This window comes from Hippocampus comes, unplaced genomic scaffold (genome assembly GCF_001891065.2).
Source record: "Hippocampus comes isolate QL1 unplaced genomic scaffold, H_comes_QL1_v1.1 scaffold326, whole genome shotgun sequence".
Classification (NCBI taxonomy): domain Eukaryota; kingdom Metazoa; phylum Chordata; class Actinopteri; order Syngnathiformes; family Syngnathidae; genus Hippocampus; species Hippocampus comes.
The window spans coordinates 675,075-688,234 of NW_017805930.1; the positions used below are offsets into that span (position 1 = coordinate 675,075).

At 43.0% G+C, this 13,160-nt stretch overlaps 2 protein-coding genes across 5 annotated transcripts; both read left to right on the forward strand.

The window, feature by feature from the left end:
- The first annotated feature begins 668 nt into the window (after positions 1–668).
- Positions 669–3,693, forward strand: ccndx (cyclin Dx). The gene is made up of 4 exons (XM_019889765.1): positions 669–944; positions 1,666–1,881; positions 2,489–2,791; positions 3,168–3,693. Exons 1-4 carry the CDS (start codon positions 684–686, stop codon positions 3,303–3,305), a joined length of 918 nt encoding a protein of 305 aa, XP_019745324.1. The 5' UTR covers positions 669–683; the 3' UTR covers positions 3,306–3,693.
- A 179-nt stretch (positions 3,694–3,872) lies between these two features.
- Positions 3,873–12,386, forward strand: nucb1 (nucleobindin 1). Of its 4 annotated transcripts, none has more exons than XM_019889901.1 (13): positions 3,873–3,992; positions 5,410–5,533; positions 5,592–5,832; positions 5,989–6,092; positions 6,678–6,863; positions 6,938–7,028; positions 7,105–7,163; positions 7,464–7,556; positions 7,644–7,733; positions 7,871–8,041; positions 8,118–8,229; positions 9,803–9,901; positions 10,487–12,386. In XM_019889901.1, exons 2-12 carry the CDS (start codon positions 5,417–5,419, stop codon positions 9,895–9,897), a joined length of 1,359 nt encoding a protein of 452 aa, XP_019745460.1. In that variant the 5' UTR covers positions 3,873–3,992; positions 5,410–5,416; the 3' UTR covers positions 9,898–9,901; positions 10,487–12,386. The 4 variants fall into 4 exon arrangements, with proteins under 4 accessions (XP_019745460.1, XP_019745463.1, XP_019745461.1 ...); XM_019889904.1 differs by having other exon boundaries at positions 9,806–9,901; XM_019889902.1 differs by lacking the exon at positions 10,487–12,386 and having other exon boundaries at positions 9,803–9,974.
- Positions 12,387–13,160: the final 774 nt, after the last annotated feature.

A 13,160-nucleotide genomic window follows, 5' to 3' on the forward strand; every position in this document is an offset into this window, starting at 1 on the left:
TATTATTATTATTAATATTAGTAGTAGTAGTAGTAGTAGTCGTTGTTTGAGGTGGTGGTGGTGGTAGTGGGTTTCGGTTGTTTTTTATGCTCTTTGTATGTTTTATGTAACGTGGTGACAGCTTTGGCTGTTTTTTTAAAGTGCTCTTTCAATGGAGCTGAGTTGAGTACACTTTCAGTTGTCAAACATTAGCATGACCTCGTCTCATCTAATGAAATGGCCCGTGGCCTCCGAGCGATGTTAAAACATAAGTGTGTAATATTCCAAGTTGTAAAGGTCAAGACAAGCAAAATGTCATTTGGGTACCCCCCTTGAACCCTCCCAGGTCCACGGTGGTGTTGTAAACAAATACCGAGCTGTTATTGTCATCCATTCCCATTGTCAGAGTGTGGAGATGACCTTTTTCTTCTCCCTTTTCACCATCGATCCCAATCTGTCGCCCCGCCACTCCTCCTCTTGTCTGCGCCGTCGGTTGTGCTCCGCCCAGGCCCCCCTCCTCGGCTGCCCCAGAACTCATCGGCCCACCTGTTGATGCGATTGTCTTCTTCACAGTTTATGTCACTGGCCAGGGGTGCCGCCCTCTTTCAGGCTCTCTTTCTTACTTGCGTGTATAAAAGGAAGCCAAGATTTTTCCTCCGGCTTCACTCGGACTTTATTAGCCAGCGCTTGTTTTGTTCACCATCATGCAGACGGATGACAGAGGTGTGTCATTGTGGTGCGAGGAAACAGAAGAGGACTACCAAAGTCAGAGCACCAAAAGAGCATCGGAGTCGAGAGGCCTCGGGGTTCCACTGCGAGCCGCCTGGGACCCGTCTGTGTCGGGGAGGCGTGTGATCCAGAGACTGCTTCACGTGGAGGAACGATACGCGCCCACGCAGCTCTACGTTACTCTGATTCAGCAGGAGCCCGAAAGACGCGAGGAGCTGGCCAAGTGGACACTGGAGGTATATGGAGACATCGGATAACGTCACCTCGTTTACATCTCGCATACCGTCACTGTTGGTCGGAAATCTCGTCGGGCCAATTATGATCCATTTTCATTTTTTTCACAAATTGACACCACCACAACACGTCGTCTGTTATTTTTACACTTTATTAACCGGCTCTTTCTTTACACGCGGTAGCCATGCTGCATTCTGTCACCTCAAGACCGAGGGACTAACAAGTGAGGTTAGTTCGATACATTTGAGTAAACCTGTTTTCTTAAAAATAGATCGCCCTAATGGTTTGGTGCAGAGGGAACTGGTACGGATTAATTTCTTCCTGTTGCATTGCTTAGTCAACTCATCATTTTGTTTATTGCACTCGTGGCTCTATGACCTTTGGAAAAGCGTTTGGGGAAGATGATGTAACACAATCGTTTGCTTTTGTGACATATAAAAGGTGCCTCACATCCCCTCTTCATGGGGTCAGCAGTAATACAGGCAATAATACAGACCAGATATCATGGAGTGTGGCATTGTGAGGGACAAGTTGCATGTCCCATTTCCACACCTATGGTGGGGAGGAGAGAGGAGAAGCTGCAGTTAAACAGGCTAAAATCCAGGTGTCAGGAGGTGTCCGTATGTGTCCTCACCCCCATTCTCTAAAGTTACCGAGAGTCCACCCCACTGTCTTCTCACATCATCATGTGCCCTCATCTGACATGTTTTTCTCGGTGGTCAGGTGTGCTACGATTGCGGCTGCGACGAGGCCGTGTTCCCTCTATCCGTTTCCCTGATGGACAGGTTCCTGTCGGCTACGTTGTCCACGCCCGCCTCGCCGTATTGCCTGGCGGCAGCCTGCATGCTCATTGCCTCAAAGCTGAGCGAGTGTGAGAACATCACCTCGGATGCCCTCTGCGCCGCCGCCGAGTACAACTTCCTGCCCGCCAATCTTCGGGTGAGACACTTCATTACCCATGATGCACTTCACTTTTCCTCTATTTGCCCTTACCTTAACGGGAGGCTTGCATCCACAAAAACGTGGACATATCAATTCACTTTGAACGATAATAATTAGCACAATACAATATTGACCCCAGGAGTGGATGTTTTTGGAATGTGGGAGGAAACCAGAGTACCCGGAGAAAACCCACGCAGGCACGGGGAGGACATGCAAGCTCCACGGAGTCAAAATCAAACCCTGAACCGCTGCACTGTGAGCCAGATGGGCAAACCAGTCAGCCACCAGGCCGCCCTAAAATCAATATAATACAGAAAATACATTTAATAACATTTAATTGTATTGATTTGACTGGAATTAATTGCCACTTGTTACTAGGCAGAATTTGCCACTTATTGCTTGTCAGAAATCAAATCTTTTGTGTTTATTCAGCCAATCAAATATTTTATTCATACCAACCGGGCCCATAAGGTGTTTGAATTTCAGGTGATTATTGCTGTGCTATTTGCAACGTAGACATTTGATTCACAATTTAAACAGTGGTCTGTTTCAAATATAAAAACATAAAAGAACCCCAACACCGAATTGTTATGCCCCCCAACAGGAGATGGAGCGGGTGGTCCTGGCCACCCTGCGCTGGGACACGGCGGCCGTGACGCCCCAGGACTTCCTGCCGCACTTCCTGGCATCACTTGAGGAGAGAAGCGGGCAGGACAGCGCCACCTTGAGGCGACACAGCGACACGCTGGCAGCCATGTGCGCGTGCGACTCGCGCTTCCTCGGGGCGCCGCCCTCCCTGGTGGCTGCCGCTTCTCTCAACTGCGCTATGCGGGGCCTGGGACACAGGGGGCGCTCTCGGCTCCACCTGCTCAGCTTGACGCTGGCCGAGCTGTGCCAGGCTGACCTGGTGAGTGGCGCACAGGCCTGTGAATGGCTCACGAGTCTTTCCAATCTTAGATGGATAGATAGATGTCCTCCTCATCTGACTTAAACATTTTTCCTTGGCGCCGAGATGTCACAAAGTGGTGCCAATGCACTACTTTTATTTTAGACACGTCTTTGGCCAGAGCACAAATACAGTATTCAGCATTTTTTTGTTTGTTTGTGAATAAGAGAGGGTAGGGTGCCCCTGCCAAACTAATCTGTGATGGATACAGCCACCAACAATGTAAAAACAAATGCAAACAGCATTACTGCATATCATTTTGCCGAGCCTCAAGTTAAAGTTCTCCAACCTCAGTTTAAGTACGGCACTTTTAATGGACTTTGTGTTTGGATGTCAGGTGGTGCTGCAGTACTACAGTGAGATGATCGAGCGCACCCTCCGCCAGCGCCTCAGCAGCGGGCCGGCAGACAAAGGCGACGAGCTCGAGGACGAAAGAGCCGGCACACCCACCGACATGAGAGAAATCGATTTTTAAAGCCCAGTCGGTGGCCAAATTGCAAGTGCAGACCAATCAAATGTTGTCGTCATCAGTCAAACTGATATAAATTATGACCTCCACAAAGCATATTTTTATATAGTGAAGGGAAGAGCTAGTTGTGCTGTTAATTTATTTTTTCCATTATTTATTTGCCAGACATTTTAAAAAATGTGTTCCTTGTGCCATATTATATCTATTTCTATTAATTTTATTGTAGGCCCGTTATGTATGTTTATTCTTCTTTTCATATTTATACCATTTATTTATTTATCTTGTGCAATTGTTTACCTTTAATGTTAATTTATTCAATATGCTATACTTATAAGTTGTTTTTACTGTACTGAACAAACTACTTAAATGAAGAAATCTATTTTTGGAAACAATTAAAGCCATTTAAACTCCCTTTCCATCGTCTATGGTTAAATCATTGGAATATACCGTTGAATATTCATTCTTTGAAGCAAAGTATCTAAAATTAACTTCAATGTACTTTATTTTTAAAGCAATAAAAAAAAAAACAATCAGAGTTGCTCTGTAAAAACATTTGGCGCAAAATATTCTATTTCCGTTGGTCATTGAATGCACCACACAATCTCGGCTCCGCATGTTCATGACGTCATTTCATCGGCTACCAACTGGTCATTGAATTTTGCTTCCTGGAGTTCAGCCAGCAGGCTACCTACGGTAAGAAAAATCTTACACCATAATCTTATATACTCACGATTTTGTGTTGTTGTTATGAGCTATCGACACATAAATAAGTGCAGGTAGAGCTGCGTATGAAGCTCTGCGTTTGATTCAGTACAGCTAGCTGGCTAGTTCGTCGCTTCAATTCGTAAAAACATTTAAAATGCTGCATAGTCACAATATCCGCTTTCTTCTTAACATAGATAGTGCTTTACATGTAGACACTAATACTTGTCCTCCATCATAATTTGGTCTATGGTGTTATTATTCGAGCGGGGAAATAAATAAACGTCGTTGCGTCGTACTCCACTGGTGAAATCCAACATTTGCGATGCCTTTCACGATACTACAGTAACATTAAAAATGTTTAAGATCTTATTGATTAGTTATGAGCTTGACGTATGTGAGTTTGGCTTATAATATGATCATCAGCGACCAATCCTTTCGGTGTAATTGCTGTGAACATTTACAATACAATACAATACATGCATAGATTTATATAGCGCTTTCACAACAGCGGCAGCTGTAACAAAGCGCTTAACAAAACAGTAAACATAAAGTAAAATAATAAACACAACACATAACATAAAACACAGACAGTCGTGCAGTCCTAACCACTTTTCCCTCACACGCTTTGTTGTTTGAAGCAGTTTGAGATGAAAGAGGAGAGAATCAAAGTGTCCTTTAACCAGTGGATCAGAGACGTCATGCTCAAAATGTGCACACGTTGGCTACAAGCTAAGTTTCAAAGTCAACAAGAAGCTGTAGCATCCATTGACGAAAAAAAGAGATTGGTTCACTTCTCCTGTCCCATGGAAATCCATTTCAATTCCAAGCGGCGACTCTCGGTTCCAAATACGCATCTGCGCTCCGCGCCAGCGCTCCTCTCTCCTCATTCTCAACTTCAGCAGCCATCCATCCAGCCGCACCAACGCCGACTGTCCAACAGCGCCGACCTCTCTACTGAACAAAACGGGGCTGTGAAAAATGCTGCCCATTACAGGCGCAAAAAACACAAGTGCCCCGGGGCTGTCCAGCATCGACACTCAATGGCGCCGACATTCCTCCCAATCAAAATCTGTCCTGGTACAGGCGCGCTGCCGAGAAGGCGCAACCACCAAGCACAGATTCTTCTCCTTTGACGAATGTCGTGGCCAAAAAACGCTGAAAACAGTCCATATCAGGTCCACACGATGAAACAACAAACAACATGTGACAAAACAAAAAGACAAAAACAACAAAAAAGAACAAAAAAGCAAGGCTCTTGAAGAGCACTTGCCGAAGGCTGCCTACTCGGGCACCATCTTGGGGAAAAAAAAAAAACATTTAGTGCGCGCGTGTATTCTACCAGTCAATAGTCGGGATATTGTTTGTCTTTTAAAAGTACTAAAAAAGACCTTTAACTCTAAATAAGCTGGAGGATGAAGTTGGAAGGTGCCTGGGTGCTGCTGCTTCTCGCCATCTCTGTGTCATCAGTGCCCATCGACCGCAAAGAGGTCCACCAGGAAGTCAAAGATGAAGAACAAGTGGAGAGCATGGTATTATATTTTTTCTCATCGATGATTTGTTCCTCATTTGACACCCTTTATTTATCAGGACACGGGTCTGTACTACGACCGATACCTCCGAGAGGTGATCGAGGTCCTGGAGACAGACCCTCACTTCCGGGAGAAACTGCAGACGGCCAACACGGAGGACATCAAGAATGGCCGCCTGAGCAAAGAGCTGGATCTTGTCAGCCACAATGTTAGGACACGTCTGGACGAGCTGAAGCGGCAGGAGGTGTCGCGGCTCCGGATGCTGCTCAAGGCCAAGCTAGACAGCACCAACACTCAGAGTGAGTCCAACCATGCTAGAAGAACTACAAAAAATATTCTAATTCATTTAAAGTTGAATGAAAAATGTTAGATACCATAGAGATGTAAAAGAACGATCTATGTTCCTATATATGTTAGAGTGCATGACACGCTGAATTGAAATGACTGCTTTTCAGGCCTGCAGATGGACCACGCATCCCTGCTCAAGCAGTTTGAACATCTGGACCCGAACAACCAGAATGCCTTTGAGGCCAAAGACCTGGAGCTGCTTATTTCCACGGTGAGAGTCGTGAGGCCTACAACAGAGTCTCTCAACGCATGTACAGGGGACTCCAGCACCAAGTCCGACTGCGAATGGTCAATTTTAGCAAATGATTGATGCTCCCCTAAAAGTGATTCATTGCCAATACCCATATTTATAGTTTAAGCCATAAATATACTACTTGTCCTAGTTTGTCAAAACTTTTGTGAGGTAAAGCACCCGTAGCAGACATGCATAATCCTGTTTTATTGATCTACTTTGTCAGTGTCTGTGACAAATCTAGCACTGCTGCTGTTAGGCTTGTGATTGGATGAGCGAGTCGGAGGTTGGTAGTGGAATTAATACGCTAGCAAGTTTCATTGAGTGGATAACTCGTTTGAAGGTTTTTTTTGTTTTTTTTTTTTCGTGTTAACAGGTGAGAGTGACAATTTGTTGTCTCTAGAGACCCTACCATACAAGAAATAGCAGTGTGATACGCTTCCTCCCGCACTGCAGCTTGTGTATCTTGTGGATTATTTCTAATTGTGTATTTTATTGTTATTATTATTTTAATCGTACAAGATCGCAGTTATCATGATTTTTCTACTTTCCTCGGGTCTGTAGGCCACCAAAGACCTGGAAAACTACGACGCTGAGCGGCACGAGGAGTTCAAGCGCTACGAGATGCTGAAAGAGCACGAAAGGCGCGAGTACCTGAAGGGTCTGGACCAGGAGAAGCGGGAGAAGGAGGAGCAGCGCATGCAGGAGCTGAAGAACAAACACCGAGAGCACCCCAAAGTCAACGCTCCTGTAGGCATATCACTTCATCCATTTGTTCCTTTTCAAAGTGAAGGTGCTTCATCTCTCTGCTTCCTGTTCATCAGGGCAGTGTGGCTCAGCTGAGGGAGGTTTGGGAAGAGACTGACAGACTGGACCCCAAAGAGTTTAACCCCAAGACCTTCTTCAAGCTGCACGGTAAGTGAGACCTCTCGTCTGTGTCTGCCTATCTCTGACTTCACCATGTCTTTTTTTTGTCTCTTGACTTGGTTAGACACCAACGAGGACGGTGTTCTGGACGAGCAGGAGCTGGAGGCGCTTTTCACGAAAGAGGTACAGCAGTCTGTAACTTTCACACAGAAGTCAGAAAAGTCGCTGAAATGTCACGTAATATCTTCACACACCAGCAAAGACAGAAAAAAAATGGTTAGCCTGCAAACTTGACACTCCAATGCGCTGATAAAAGTATGTGACTTATTTGCACATTATTTGTTAAAAAAAAAAATTGGGAACAAGTAGGGAATTGACAAAGGTGTTTTCCTCCCGACAATGATTTGCTTTAGTTCAATTGGATTCAAAATCGTGACAAAAATTCAGTGATGATTTAAGCGACGCACTGACGTCTTCTCCCAGCTGGAGAAAGTGTACAACCCCAAGAACGAGGAGGACGACATGATGGAGATGGAGGAGGAGCGGCTGAGGATGAGGGAGCACGTCATGAAGAACGTGAGTCTCGTCTCCCGTCATGTGGGTGGGCTTTCAAATGTCGCCACATTTCCTTCTGTCATCCCTCCGCTGTTGCCTTCCCTCAAGGTGGACACCAACAAAGATCGACTGGTCAGCCTGGACGAATTTCTCAAGTCCACAGAGAAGAAGGAGTTCAACACTCCCAAAGAATGGGAGGTACGTTTGAGACAATGTAGCCGAACATTATCATCAGTTAATGCCGGCTAATTTATGCTAACACTGCAGCGCTGCTTACCTTTTGGCTTTAACCTTTGTGTCTCAAGTCTCAATGTCTCCCTTTTTGGGGTCGCCAGACTCTGGACGCCAAGCCGGCCTATACCGAGGAGGAACTGCAGCGCTTTGAGGCGGAGCTCCGTGACAAGGAAGAGGAGCTGAAGAGGAAGGAGGACACGCTACGGCAGGAGCAGGAGCTGCTGAAGGAGAGAGGAAAAGCTTTGGAGGCCCAGAGGAGGGAATACCAGCAGGTACCTGTCATTGCCATAACGTCCTTCAGCCTTCCGTGAAATCATCACCATATTGACAAGAATGTGGTCGTTCTAGGCCGTGCTGGAGATGTCGCAGAGGCAGAAGGACCAGGCCGCAGCTGAAGGACAGCCTCCGGCCGGCCCTCAAGGGGAACTTCAGTTCCGGCCTCCACAACATGACGATAAAGGTGGATAGGCTACACTTACAATCATGAAGGCAGTCAAACCATAAAGAGGTGCTGGTTCCCCTAGTTGGAAAAAAACAAAACAATGCCTCAAATAATCATTCAAGTCAATAAATGCAAAATCATATTAAAATAGAAAACTAAATAGATATATATATACGGTACATAAATATAGAAATGAAATACAGAAAATAAAATTATAGTAAAAGAAATATAATGGAAATAAATGATGAATACCAAATTAATGATGCATATCAGGTAATTGAATACATGCTACATGATTTAAAAATAAGATATTGGAATGGCAATAGTCAGAATTCCCTTTTCAAAAAGAATTACATCAATTAAGGCAATATAAAATAAACATAATATTACAAATATAAATATTAAAAGAGAAATAAAAATAGCACATAAAATAACAAGTCATGATGCAGGATAAAATAATCGTCAAAACTCCCTTTTCAAAAAATAAAATAATACAAAATAAATAAAACAATATTTAAAAAAAAAAAAAAAAAGGCAAAAACGAATCCCACTCTCCTCCATACTAGTTTAAGCAATCAAAACATGATTTAAAAAAAAAGACACACATGACATGAGATGCATCTAATTGTCTGTTTGCACAACTACCTGACCTTGGACAATTTGAGCAAAGAAATGCCCTGATGTTGCTCCAGCCTCTACACATTTACACAAATACAAATATATGAAATGTGCATTTTAAAATGGTAGTATTGTGATTTTCTTAGTGCACACAGCATAAAAATGTGCAGTATTGATTCAAGTAAGAGCAAATGTCACTTATTTTTCTGTCTGAGTAGATTCTCAACCTTTACTTCTTGCAATTAACTAATCAACATTACAGAGCGATTAACTGGCATATTTCAGTAGCAGGCATGTGATGGTCTACTTGCATCATTTTGGGAGAAAATGCAATGATTCTTTTTAGCTTCTTAATTTTTTTTTTCTTATTTCTGAACACTAAAACAGGCACTGCGTGGCCACCTGTTACTTTGGACCTCGCCTTGGTCTATCTATCTATCTATCTATCTATCTATCTATCTATCTATCTATCTATCTATCTATCTATCTATCTATCTATCTATCTATCTATCTATCTATCTATCTATCTATCTATCTATCTATCTATCTATCTATCTATCTATCTATCTATCTATCTATCTATCTATCTATCTATCTATCTATCTATCTATCTATCTATCTATCTATCTATCTATCTATCTATCTAAAAAAGGCGAAAACGAAAAAGACTAAGATAATAAATTTAATAATAAAAACACTGAAGTCCATGTTACGAGAGCTCAGTCCAACAAGTACCCAATGATGAACTTTTTCCGAAGCTGCTGAAATTGCCGAATGCCTTCGGGCAAACTTTGACACATTGTGTGAAAGCAGCTTTTGCCTTTTCTGTTGAGAGAGGTCTTGCAGTCGCGACAGTTTTACCCCTTTAACCATTATTGCTATTTACATTATTTACTAAAAGGGGAAAAATGTGCTTCGGAATTTTGTATTAATGTCTCACTCAGGTTGTTGAGTAAATCTCCTTTTGCCTCAGCAGGAAAAGTTGCTGTCGTGGAAAACGTTGAAGATGCCCTTGTGCAGAATAATCTGCCCGCCGAACCGCCGCAGAACCTGCCCACACACACCTGACCAGCGCGTGTGCGCACGCACACACACACACACACACACACACACAACCACACACACACACACACCCACACACACACACACACACACCCACACCACTTCATGGGAGGCCAAGTGAAAAAGTATGTCCTGTCCTCAAGTTGGGCACGTGCTCATGAGAAGTCTTCATTCGATCCTACAGATTTTTGCTGCTCTGACTTTGACAGATGTGAGGAGTGCACAGGGAGCCCAATGGTCTCCAATAGCATTGGTGAGGGTATCATTGAGGAAGAGGAAGAAGAAGGAGAAGAGTCCAACAAGAAAAGAATGAAGGAAGATGACCAAGAGGTTGCGTGTTACATCTGCAATCTGGCCAGACGTCACAAATTTGACAAATCACAAAAGCCATACATTTCTTTGTGTCCCCGTATCTTGTGTATGTGAAAAGCTGTGATTTGTTTCAGATGAAAAAGGAAAGCATGTTCACGTGGCGGGTCGATTTGGCAAAGACCGAGAAGTATTGGGAGGGCTGGTTTAAAGGCCTGTCTTCACTTTTTCTCACCTGCTCTGTGCCCAAACTGCTCCTGCTCGCGAACACGATCACACACACACACACACACACACACACACACACACACACACACACACACACACCTTTTATGTGCACTGATAAGACATTAGGGGTTGTACAGACTAGTCGACTTGACTACTCCACAATGACATTTCAAGCGCATCATCGACTAGTCGCTAAATACGAGTTTGTGGTTTGAGGAGGAGGCAGAGCCATTAGCTATAACCAGTGAGGGATTATTTCAATTTATGCATTAGTTTTTGTAAGCCCACCATTCCTTTGCCCATGGCCAGCTTAATTGACATCAGAGCATCCCAGCGCCTGTTTGTGATGCACTATGGCTGTCAACACTCCTCCACCGCATTCGGAATAATGGGAGAAACGCCTGCTCTGAGCGTTTGGCTTGTTTCATCATCACAGGTAGTTGTAGCAGGCCTTCTGCTGCATGGTGTTTTGAGAAACCTGATATGGATCGGGACAATTGTACAGTGTGGTTCAGTTATTGCGGGTTCAGTGCCTTGTTGGCTAATTGAATAGCCTACTATAGCTAGTTAGAATGAATTGTAATCCTGAATAGGTGGTTTAGCCAGATGGAAGATGGGAAAACAGCCACTGGTGCTCTTTCAATTGCTTTATTAGGCAAGTCAAGGCAAATTGTATTTATATAGCCCATTTCATGCATAAAACTCAGTGTGCTTCACACAACCAAAAGCACGACACCAAACAGAACAGCGGGAAGACATTCAAAGGCAGAGCAAAGAGAACAAAAGTAGCTTATCAAAATTACTAAAGGAGCATACATTGACAACATTTAAACGCATTTACAAGCAAAAGATGAACATTCAACAAATGATATCAAAAGTCAGTAATCAGAGACACATTCTTAGCACACCTGCAGGTAGCCTCAACTACCATCGTCATTGAAAACTAGGGACTCTCAAACTATAGTCAGGAAATTCTTTCCATTAGTCCTTATTCAGATTGCGGCCCCAAGTGGAGAAAAATAATACTGTACCTGCATCTCACATTGTACTGCGGTGATGCTTGGTGATGAAGTGTAGGCATGAAACTTTAAAATATATAAAAAATACAGTCAATTCTTGGTTGCTACTTAAAATCATTTACTTACTTTATATGACTAAACACCCGCGATATTTGAGAGATTACTACGCGTAGGAGCATAATGACGCCCATAAAGCGCCTCACACTTCTTGCCAGATGGCAATTTTACAGAGCTGCTCTGTGCAATTGCAAAAGCTCTGATGTCAAATGCTGTTGGCTTCACGTCTGTCCGGATGATACCTGAAGCTAAATGGAGAAAAACGAAGTCCACATTGACTTTTGGGACATCCTGCATTTCTCAATGCTCAGCTTTGGTATGTTCGGGAAATCAAGTAAAAATGAAAAAGGTGTCTCGAGCAAGATTTGGAACCACTTTTTAGCCCATAACAGTAAATTGGAAGGAGGGTGGGCAGTGATTCCAGTGCACACCAAGTGCTCTGTAATTATATGCTAGTGGCCACCATACAGAGGCCGCTTCTGTGGTAGGCCCACAACTAGAACAGGTGTCCTCGTTTGGTCACGTTGTATTTCCTGTCTCCCAGCGGCAAGCACACCAAATAGGATTTTTTTTTTCCCCCTCTGGCTGGAAATAGCTTCATGCCGACGTCCCATCCATTTTATTGATGAAAATTGATTATTGCAAAGTATTCCCTCGTCCTGGAGTTTTTTTTTTTTTAATAGTACTGTATTGAGAAAATATTAATGGCATCATCTGCGACTAGTCGACTTTCATCACGTTAGAGTGTCGACTTAAAGTTGTGCAACCCCTACAACATGAAGAATTGAACAGAAGTTAAATGTTCTTTTGTTGTGATGAAATGAAAAATGTTCCGTTTCATTCTGGGTTGCTGTAATTTTAAATAAATTCTTAATTTATGTCTAAACTGCTGAATTACTTGCTTTTATTGAAGCTTTTTTCTTTTAACTGAATTTGAGTGTTTAGATTTGAATTTGATGCATTTGAAAAATATTCAAGGATTCCTTTTTTTAAATGGCTGCTTCACATCTGTGTTGGATGGAACGTTGCACAATTCTTCCCAATAAGTCGATGGAATTCTGTGCAAAAACGATGTGAAGCACTTTGTTTAAATGAGTAACATCATTGCTGGTTGAATTGCCTTGGAACATCTTGCCACCCCAGCCCCTTTTTCAAAAATTAGTACTGACTTTCAGGATGGGGAATCATCATCCCGTCCTGTCACGTCTTCCTGCAGACCCCCACTTTTGCAGAGATGTTTCACTCTGGACAATCCTCGTGTACGGTACCTGCCTCCTGTCTGTCAAATGAAAATGTCACTGGGATGTCTGAGGTGGGTGTTCATTCCAATATCCCCGGGCAAGGATGTGGCGTGTCTTAAACCATTCAAAAAACAATATTTGTATTTTTTTCCTGATGGATCAAACTCATGCAACTCCTACATTGATAAATGTTTTTTAGAAATATTAAAAATTTTCTGAGACGAATATGTGACTACAGTATATTATGAGCATATTTATTTTTTGTCTTTAAATTTCTGCAAGTTTTCAATATGCAATAGACCTATTAAGTCTCATAGTTCACCAGCATATTAACTTCATATTGGGTGTGTTAAAATTGATCAATGCAACATATATCACTGTCAGTAATACTGTACCATAATTTCCACTGTTGCAC